A 13,028-nucleotide genomic window follows, 5' to 3' on the forward strand; every position below is an offset into this window, starting at 1 on the left:
CTATATATTATATACAATGTATAAGGTCCATACACTATATATTATATACACTGTATCCAGTCCATACTCTATATATTATATACAATGTATCCAGTCCATACACTATATATTATATACAATGTATCCAGTCCATACTCTATATATTATATACAATGTATCCAGTCCATACTCTATATATTATATACAATGTATCCAGTCCATACTCTATATATTATATACAATGTATTCAGTCCATACTCTATATATTATATATACAATGTATCCAGTCCATACACTATATATTATATACAACGTATCCAGTCCATACTCTATATATTATATACAGTGTATCCAGTCCATACACTATATATTATATACAACGTATCCAGTCCATACACTATATATTATATACAGTGTATCCAGTCCATACTCTATATATTATATACAATGTATCCATACTCTATATATTATATACAATGTATCCAGTCCATACTCTATATATTATATACAATGTATCCATACTCTATATATTGTATACAATGTATTCAGTCCATACACTATATATTATATACAATGTATCCATACTCTATATATTATATACAATGTATTCAGTCCATACACTATATATTATATACAATGTATAAGGTCCATACTCAGTATATTATATACATTGTATCCAGTCCATACACTATATATTATACACAATGTATCCAGTCCATACACTATATATTATATACAATGTATCCAGTCCATACACTATATATTATATACAATGTATCCAGTCCATACACTATATATTATATACAATGTATTCAGTCCATACACTATATATTATATACAATGTATAAGGTCCATACTCAGTATATTATATACATTGTATCCAGTCCATACACTATATATTATACACAATGTATCCAGTCCATACACTATATATTATATACAATGTATCCAGTCCATACTCTATATATTATATACAATGTATCCAGTCCATACACTATATATTATATACAATGTATCCAGTCCATACTCTATATATTATATACACATTGTATCCAGTCCATACTCTATATATTATATACAATGTATCCAGTCCATACTCTATATATTATATACAATGTATCCAGTCCATACTCTATATATTATATACAATGTATCCAGTCCATACTCTATATATTATATACAATGTATCCAGTCCATACACTATATATTACATACAATGTATCCAGTCCATACACTATATATTACATACAATGTATCCAGTCCATACACTATATATTATATACAATGTATCCAGTCCATACACTATATATTATATACATTGTATCCAGTCCATACTCTATATATTATATACACTGTATCCAGTCCATACACTATATATTATATACAATGTATCCAGTCCATACACTATATATTATATACAATGTATTCAGTCCATACACTATATATTATATACAATGTATCCAGTCCATACTCTATATATTATATACAATGTATAAGGTCCATACACTATATATTATATACAATGTATCCAGTCCATACACTATATATTATATACAATGTATCCAGTCCATACACTATATATTATATACAATGTATTCAGTCCATACACTATATATTATATACAATGTATCCAGTCCATACTCTATATATTATATACAATGTATCCAGTCCATACTCTATATATTATATACAATGTATAAGGTCCATACTCAGTATATTATATACAATGTATCCAGTCCATACACTATATATTATATACAATGTATCCAGTCCATACACTATATATTATACACAATGTATCCAGTCCATACTCTATATATTATATACAATGTATTCAGTCCATACTCTATATATTATATACAATGTATCCAGTCCATACACTATATATTATATACAATGTATCCAGTCCATACACTATATATTATATACAATGTATTCAGTCCATACACTATATATTATATACAATGTATCCAGTCCATACTCTATATATTATATACAATGTATAAGGTCCATACTCAGTATATTATATACAATGTATCCAGTCCATACACTATATATTATATACAATGTATCCAGTCCATACACTATATATTATACACAATGTATCCAGTCCATACTCTATATATTATATACAATGTATTCAGTCCATACTCTATATATTATATACAATGTATCCAGTCCATACACTATATATTATATACAATGTATTCAGTCCATACTCTATATATTATATACAATGTATCCAGTCCATACACTATATATTATATACAATGTATCCAGTCCATACACTATATATTATATACAATGTATCCAGTCCATACTCTATATATTATATACAATGTATCCAGTCCATACTCTATATATTATATACAATGTATCCAGTCCATACTCTATATATTATACACAATGTATCCAGTCCATACACTATATATTATATACAATGTATTCAGTCCATACTCTATATATTATATACAATGTATCCAGTCCATACTCTATATATTATATACAATGTATCCAGTCCATACTCTATATATTATATACAATGTATCCAGTCCATACACTATTATATACAATGTATCCATACTCTATATATTATATACAATGTATCCATACTCTATATATTATATACAATGTATAAGGTCCATACTCAGTATATTATATACAATGTATCCAGTCCATACACTATATATTATATACAATGTATCCAGTCCATACACTATATATTATACACAATCTATCCAGTCCATACTCTATATATTATATACAATGTATCCAGTCCATACTCTATATATTATATACAATGTATCCAGTCCATACTCTATATATTATACACAATGTATCCAGTCCATACACTATATATTATATACAATGTATTCAGTCCATACTCTATATATTATATACAATGTATCCAGTCCATACTCTATATATTATATACAATGTATCCAGTCCATACTCTATATATTATATACAATGTATCCAGTCCATACACTATATATTATATACAATGTATCCATACTCTATATATTATATACACTGTATCCAGTCCATACACTATATATTATATACAATGTATTCAGTCCATACTCTATATATTATATACAATGTATCCAGTCCATACACTACATATTATATACAATGTATCCAGTCCATACTCTATATATTATATACAATGTATCCAGTCCATACACTATATATTATATACAATGTATCCAGTCCATACACTATATTATATACAATGTATCCAGTCCATACTCTATATATTATATACAATGTATCCAGTCCATACACTATATATTATATACAATGTATAAGGTCCATACACTATATATTATATACACTGTATCCAGTCCATACTCTATATATTATATACACTGTATCCAGTCCATACTCTATATATTATATACAATGTATCCAGTCCATACACTATATATTATATACAATGTATCCAGTCCATACTCTATATATTATATACAATGTATCCAGTCCATACTCTATATATTATATACAATGTATTCAGTCCATACTCTATATATTATATATACAATGTATTCAGTCCATACTCTATATATTATATACAATGTATCCAGTCCATACACTATATATTATATACAATGTATCCAGTCCATACACTATATATTATATACAATGTGTCCAGTCCATACTCTATATATTATATACAATGTATCCAGTCCATACTCTATATATTATACACAATGTATCCAGTCCATACACTATATATTATATACAATGTATCCAGTCCATACTCTATATATTATACACAATGTATCCAGTCCATACACTATATATTATATACAATGTATTCAGTCCATACTCTATATATTATATACAATGTATCCAGTCCATACTCTATATATTATATACAATGTATCCAGTCCATACTCTATATATTATATACAATGTATCCAGTCCATACACTATATATTATATACAATGTATCCATACTCTATATATTATATACACTGTATCCAGTCCATACACTATATATTATATACAATGTATTCAGTCCATACTCTATATATTATATACAATGTATCCAGTCCATACACTACATATTATATACAATGTATAAGGTCCATACACTATATATTATATACAATGTATCCACACTCTATATATTATATACAATGTATCCAGTCCATACTCTATATATTATATACAATGTATCCAGTCCATACACTATATATTATATACAATGTATAAGGTCCATACACTATATATTATATACAATGTATCCAGTCCATACTCTATATATTATATACACTGTATCCAGTCCATACTCTATATATTATATACAATGTATCCAGTCCATACACTATATATTATATACAATGTATCCAGTCCATACTCTATATATTATATACAATGTATCCAGTCCATACTCTATATATTATATACAATGTATTCAGTCCATACTCTATATATTATATATACAATGTATCCAGTCCATACACTATATATTATATACAATGTATCCAGTCCATACTCTATATATTATATACAATGTATAAGGTCCATACACTATATATTATATACAATGTATCCAGTCCATACACTATATATTATATACAATGTATCCAGTCCATACACTATATATTATATACAATGTATTCAGTCCATACACTATATATTATATACAATGTATCCAGTCCATACTCTATATATTATATACAATGTATCCAGTCCATACTCTATATATTATATACAATGTATAAGGTCCATACTCAGTATATTATATACAATGTATCCAGTCCATACACTATATATTATATACAATGTATCCAGTCCATACACTATATATGATACACAATGTATCCAGTCCATACTCTATATATTATATACAATGTATTCAGTCCATACTCTATATATTATATACAATGTATCCAGTCCATACACTATATATTATATACAATGTATCCAGTCCATACACTATATATTATATACAATGTATTCAGTCCATACACTATATATTATATACAATGTATAAGGTCCATACTCAGTATATTATATACAATGTATCCAGTCCATACACTATATTATATACAATGTATCCAGTCCATACACTATATATTATACACAATGTATCCAGTCCATACTCTATATATTATATACAATGTATTCAGTCCATACTCTATATATTATATACAATGTATCCAGTCCATACACTATATATTATATACAATGTATTCAGTCCATACTCTATATATTATATACAATGTATCCAGTCCATACACTATATATTATATACAATGTATCCAGTCCATACACTATATATTATATACAATGTATCCAGTCCATACTCTATATATTATATACAATGTATCCAGTCCATACTCTATATATTATATACAATGTATCCAGTCCATACTCTATATATTATACACAATGTATCCAGTCCATACACTATATATTATATACAATGTATTCAGTCCATACTCTATATATTATATACAATGTATCCAGTCCATACTCTATATATTATATACAATGTATCCAGTCCATACACTATATATTATATACAATGTATCCAGTCCATACACTATTATATACAATGTATCCATACTCTATATATTATATACAATGTATCCATACTCTATATATTATATACAATGTATAAGGTCCATACTCAGTATATTATATACAATGTATCCAGTCCATACACTATATATTATATACAATGTATCCAGTCCATACACTATATATTATACACAATGTATCCAGTCCATACTCTATATATTATATACAATGTATCCAGTCCATACTCTATATATTATATACAATGTATCCAGTCCATACTCTATATATTATACACAATGTATCCAGTCCATACACTATATATTATATACAATGTATTCAGTCCATACTCTATATATTATATACAATGTATCCAGTCCATACACTATATATTATATACAATGTATCCATACTCTATATATTATATACACTGTATCCAGTCCATACACTATATATTATATACAATATATTCAGTCCATACTCTATATATTATATACAATGTATCCAGTCCATACACTACATATTATATACAATGTATCCAGTCCATACTCTATATATTATATACAATGTATCCAGTCCATACACTATATATTATATACAATGTATCCAGTCCATACACTATATTATATACAATGTATCCAGTCCATACTCTATATATTATATACAATGTATCCAGTCCATACACTATATATTATATACAATGTATAAGGTCCATACACTATATATTATATACAATGTATCCAGTCCATACTCTATATATTATATACACTGTATCCAGTCCATACTCTATATATTATATACAATGTATCCAGTCCATACACTATATATTATATACAATGTATCCAGTCCATACTCTATATATTATATACAATGTATCCAGTCCATACTCTATATATTATATACAATGTATTCAGTCCATACTCTATATATTATATATACAATGTATTCAGTCCATACTCTATATATTATATACAATGTATCCAGTCCATACACTATATATTATATACAATGTATCCAGTCCATACACTATATATTATATACAATGTGTCCAGTCCATACTCTATATATTATATACAATGTATCCAGTCCATACTCTATATATTATACACAATGTATCCAGTCCATACACTATATATTATATACAATGTATCCAGTCCATACTCTATATATTATACACAATGTATCCAGTCCATACACTATATATTATATACAATGTATTCAGTCCATACTCTATATATTATATACAATGTATCCAGTCCATACTCTATATATTATATACAATGTATCCAGTCCATACTCTATATATTATATACAATGTATCCAGTCCATACACTATATATTATATACAATGTATCCATACTCTATATATTATATACACTGTATCCAGTCCATACACTATATATTATATACAATGTATTCAGTCCATACTCTATATATTATATACAATGTATCCAGTCCATACACTACATATTATATACAATGTATAAGGTCCATACACTATATATTATATACAATGTATCCATACTCTATATATTATATACAATGTATCCAGTCCATACTCTATATATTATATACAATGTATCCAGTCCATACACTATATATTATATACAATGTATAAGGTCCATACACTATATATTATATACAATGTATCCAGTCCATACTCTATATATTATATACACTGTATCCAGTCCATACTCTATATATTATATACAATGTATCCAGTCCATACACTATATATTATATACAATGTATCCAGTCCATACACTATATATTATATACAATGTATCCAGTCCATACTCTATATATTATATACAATGTATCCAGTCCATACTCTATATATTATATACAATGTATTCAGTCCATACTCTATATATTATATATACAATGTATCCAGTCCATACACTATATATTATATACAATGTATCCAGTCCATACTCTATATATTATATACAATGTATCCAGTCCATACTCTATATATTATATACAATGTATCCAGTCCATACTCTATATATTATATACAATGTATCCAGTCCATACTCTATATATTATATACAATGTATCCAGTCCATACACTATATATTATATACAATGTATCCATACTCTATATATTATATACAATGTATCCATACTCTATATATTATATACAATGTATCCAGTCCATACTCTATATATTATATACAATGTATCCATACTCTATATATTATATACAATGTATCCAGTCCATACTCTATATATTATATACAACGTATCCAGTCCATACTCTATATATTATATACAACGTATCCAGTCCATACTCTATATATTATATACAGTGTATCCAGTCCATACACTATATATTATATACAACGTATCCAGTCCATACACTATATATTATATACACTGTATCCAGTCCATACTCTATATATTATATACAATGTATCCATACTCTATATATTATATACAATGTATCCAGTCCATACTCTATATATTATATACAATGTATCCAGTCCATACACTATATATTATATACAATGTATCCATACTCTATATATTACATACAATGTATCCAGTCCATACACTATATATTATATACAACGTATCCAGTCCATACTCTATATATTATATACAGTGTATCCAGTCCATACACTATATATTATATACAACGTATCCAGTCCATACACTATATATTATATACAGTGTATCCAGTCCATACTCTATATATTATATACAATGTATCCATACTCTATATATTATATACAATGTATCCAGTCCATACTCTATATATTATATACAATGTATCCAGTCCATACACTATATATTATATACAATGTATCCATACTCTATATATTGTATACAATGTATCCAGTCCATACACTATATATTATATACAATGTATCCATACTCTATATATTATATACAATGTATCCATACTCTATATATTATATACAATGTATCCATACTCTATATATTATATACAATGTATCCATACTCTATATCTTATATACAATGTATCCATACTCTATATCTTATATACAATGTATCCATACTCTATATATTATATACAATGTATCCATACTCTATATATTATATACAATGTATCCAGTCCATACTCTATATATTATATACAATGTATCCAGTCCATACACTATATATTATATACAATGTATCCAGTCCATACTCTATATATTATATACAATGTATCCAGTCCATACTCTATATATTATATACAATGTATCCAGTCCATACACTATATATTATATACAATGTATCCATACTCTATATATTGTATACAATGTATCCAGTCCATACACTATATATTATATACAATGTATTCAGTCCATACACTATATATTATATACAATGTATAAGGTCCATACTCAGTATATTATATACATTGTATCCAGTCCATACACTATATATTATATACAATGTATCCAGTCCATACTCTATATATTATATACAATGTATCCAGTCCATACACTATATATTATATACAATGTATCCAGTCCATACACTATATATTATATACAATGTATTCAGTCCATACACTATATATTATATACAATGTATAAGGTCCATACTCAGTATATTATATACATTGTATCCAGTCCATACACTATATATTATACACAATGTATCCAGTCCATACACTATATATTATATACAATGTATCCAGTCCATACTCTATATATTATATACAATGTATCCAGTCCATACACTATATATTGTATACAATGTATCCAGTCCATACTCTATATATTATATACAATGTATCCAGTCCATACTCTATATATTATATACAATGTATAAGGTCCATACACTATATATTATATACAATGTATAAGGTCCATACACTATATATTATATACAATGTATCCAGTCCATACACTATATATTATATACAATGTATCCATACACTATATATTATATACAATGTATCCAGTCCATACTCTACATATTATATACAATGTATCCAGTCCATACTCTATATATTATATACAATGTATCCATACTCTATATATTATATACAATGTATCCAGTCCATACACTATATATTATATACAATGTATCCAGTCCATACACTATATATTATATACAATGTATCCAGTCCATACACTATATATTATATACAATGTATCCAGTCCATACACTATATATTATATACAATGTATCCAGTCCATACTCTATATATTATATACAATGTATCCAGTCCATACACTATATATTATATACAATGTATCCAGTCCATACTCTATATATTATATACAATGTATCCAGTCCATACTCTATATATTATATACAATGTATCCAGTCCATACTCTATATATTATATACAATGTATCCAGTCCATACTCTATATATTATATACAATGTATCCAGTCCATACTCTATATATTATATACAATGTATCCAGTCCATACTCTATATATTATATACAATGTATCCAGTCCATACTCTATATATTATATACAATGTATCCAGTCCATACTCTATATATTATATACAATGTATCCAGTCCATACTCTATATATTATATACAATGTATCCAGTCCATACTCTATATATTATATACAATGTATCCAGTCCATACTCTATATATTATATACAATGTATCCAGTCCATACTCTATATATTATATACAATGTATAAGGTCCATACACTATATATTATATACAATGTATCCAGTCCATACACTATATATTACATACAATGTATCCAGTCCATACACTATATATTATATACAATGTATCCAGTCCATACTCTATATATTATATGCAATGTATCCAGTACATACACTATATATTATATACAATGTATCCAGTCCATACTCTATATATTATATACAATGTATCCATACTCTATATATTATATACAATGTATAAGGTCCATACTCTATATATTATATACAATGTATAAGGTCCATACTCAGTATATTATATACAATGTATCCAGTCCATACACTATATATTATATACAATGTATCCAGTCCATACACTATATATTATATACAATGTATCCAGTCCATACTCTATATATTATATACAATGTATCCAGTCCATACACTATATATTATATACAATGTATCCAGTCCATACACTATATATTATATACAATGTATCCAGTCCATACTCTATATATTATATACAATGTATCCAGTCCATACTCTATATATTATATACAATGTATCCAGTCCATACTCTATATATTATACACAATGTATCCAGTCCATACACTATATATTATATACAATGTATCCAGTCCATACTCTATATATTATATACAATGTATCCAGTCCATACTCTATATATTATATACAATGTATCCAGTCCATACTCTATATATTATACACAATGTATAAGGTCCATACTCTATATATTATATACAATGTATAAGGTCCATACTCAGTATATTATATACAATGTATCCAGTCCATACACTATATATTATATACAATGTATCCAGTCCATACTCTATATATTATATACAATGTATCCATACTCTATATATTATATACAATGTATAAGGTCCATACTCTATATATTATATACAATGTATCCATACTCTATATATTATATACAATGTATCCATACTCTATAAATTATACACAATGTATCCAGACAGTCAATGAGTTCCATTTATTTACCTCCCTGTTCTACTTCTCTGACAGCCAAGCCTTGCAAGAGTGAGCCAAAGACGAGGATGGGAGGATTCTGGGTGTTGTAGTTGCTTGTAGTTGTACGAAGTGTTGTTTAAGGCTATGTAGAGACCACATTTAAACTACATTTCCCTGCATGCAACGATTCCAGACGGAAATGACGTACGCTACGCACGTCAGATTGCACGCCGGAAGTGGTAGTTCAGTGAGGGCTGGGTTGCAATACTGTAGTTTGCGGGACGAACTACATATCCCGTCAGGCACTCGGGGTCACGTGAAGAAAACAGGAAGCGTTGTGCTGGTTTGCGACTGAATGTCGGCAGGGAAGATGGCGGCCTCCAAGGAGCTGCTGCAGCTGGATCTGTATGGACTCCTGGATGTGGCCCCCGGGGCCAGCGAGAAACAGGTCAGCGGGGCCCAGCTTACTCTGCCATTCTATAGGGAGAGAGAGAGTGCTATCTGTATCAATACTGAGTGTCCCTCCCAGGGATTCAATATTATTATTATTATTATATATAGAGAGAGTGCTATCTGTATCAATACTGAGTGTCCCTCCCAGGGATTCAATATTATTATTATTATTATTATTATTATTATATAGAGAGAGAGTGCTATCTGTATCAATACTGAGTGTCCCTCCCAGGGATTCAATATTATTATTATTATTATTATTATTATTAGAGAGAATGTTATCTGTATCAATACTGAGTGTCCCTCCCAGGGATTCAATATTATTATTATTATTATTATTATTATTATTATATAGAGAGAGAGTGTTACCTGTATCAATACTGAGTGTCCCTCCCAGGGATTCAATATTATTATTATTATTATTATTATTATTATTATTATTATTATTATATAGAGAGAGAGTGCTATCTGTATCAATACTGAGTGTCCCTCCCAGGGATTCAATATTATTATTATTATTATTATTATTATTATTAGAGAGAATGTTATCTGTATCAATACTGAGTGTCCCTCCCAGGGATTTATTATTATTATTATTATTATTATTATTATTATTATTATATATAGAGAGAGAGTGTTATCTGTATCAATACTGAGTGTCCCTCCCAGGGATTCAATATTATTATTATTATTATTATTATTATTATTATATAGAGAGAGAGTGTTATCTGTATCAATACTGAGTGTCCCTCCCAGGGATTCAATATTATTATTATTATTATTATTATTATTATTATTATATAGAGAGAGAGTGCTATCTGTATCAATACTGAGTGTCCCTCCCAGGGATTCAATATTATTATTATTATTATTATTATTATTATTATATAGAGAGAGTGTGCTATCTGTATCAATACTGAGTGTCCCTCCCAGGGATTCAATATTATTATTATTATTATTATTATTATTATTATTATTATTATATAGAGAGAGAGTGCTATCTGTATCAATACTGAGTGTCCCTCCCAGGGATTCAATATTATTATTATTATTATTATTATTATTATTATTATTATTATTATTATTATATAGAGAGAGAGTGCTATCTGTATCAATACTGAGTGTCCCTCCCAGGGATTCATTATTATTATTATTATTATTATTATTATTATTATTATATAGAGAGAGAGTGCTATCTGTATCAATACTGAGTGTCCCTCCCAGGGATTCAATATTATTATTATTATTATTATTATATAGAGAGAGAGTGTTATCTGTATCAATACTGAGTGTCCCTCCCAGGGATTCAATATTATTATTATTATTATATATAGAGAGAGAGTGCTATCTGTATCAATACTGAGTGTCCCTCCCAGGGATTCAATATTATTATTATTATTATTATTATATATAGAGAGAGAGTGCTATCTGTATCAATACTGAGTGTCCCTCCCAGGGATTTATTATTATT

The 13,028-nt window shown here is 27.2% G+C and overlaps 2 protein-coding genes across 3 annotated transcripts in view; one reads left to right on the forward strand and one right to left on the reverse strand.

Annotated features, from left to right (window-relative positions):
- Positions 1-11,208, reverse strand: part of ZFYVE19 (zinc finger FYVE-type containing 19) — a 41,571-nt gene extending 30,363 nt beyond the window's left edge. Inside the window, exon 1 of one of the 2 annotated variants that reach the window (XM_063440226.1) lies at positions 11,135-11,208. The gene's annotated coding sequence lies outside the window, so the exon portion shown is untranslated. The remainder of the gene's footprint in view (positions 1-11,134) is intronic. The other variant, XM_063440225.1, reaches the window with a different exon arrangement.
- Positions 11,209-11,417: 209 nt separating this feature from the next.
- The window catches only part of DNAJC17 (DnaJ heat shock protein family (Hsp40) member C17), a 47,939-nt gene continuing 46,328 nt past the window's right edge, over positions 11,418-13,028 (forward strand). The window contains exon 1 of the mRNA XM_063439808.1: positions 11,418-11,552. Coding sequence (XP_063295878.1) covers positions 11,460-11,552 — 93 coding nt within the window. The 5' untranslated portion in view covers positions 11,418-11,459. The remainder of the gene's footprint in view (positions 11,553-13,028) is intronic.

Source organism: Pelobates fuscus, chromosome 13 (genome assembly GCF_036172605.1).
Source record: "Pelobates fuscus isolate aPelFus1 chromosome 13, aPelFus1.pri, whole genome shotgun sequence".
NCBI classification, from domain to species: domain Eukaryota; kingdom Metazoa; phylum Chordata; class Amphibia; order Anura; family Pelobatidae; genus Pelobates; species Pelobates fuscus.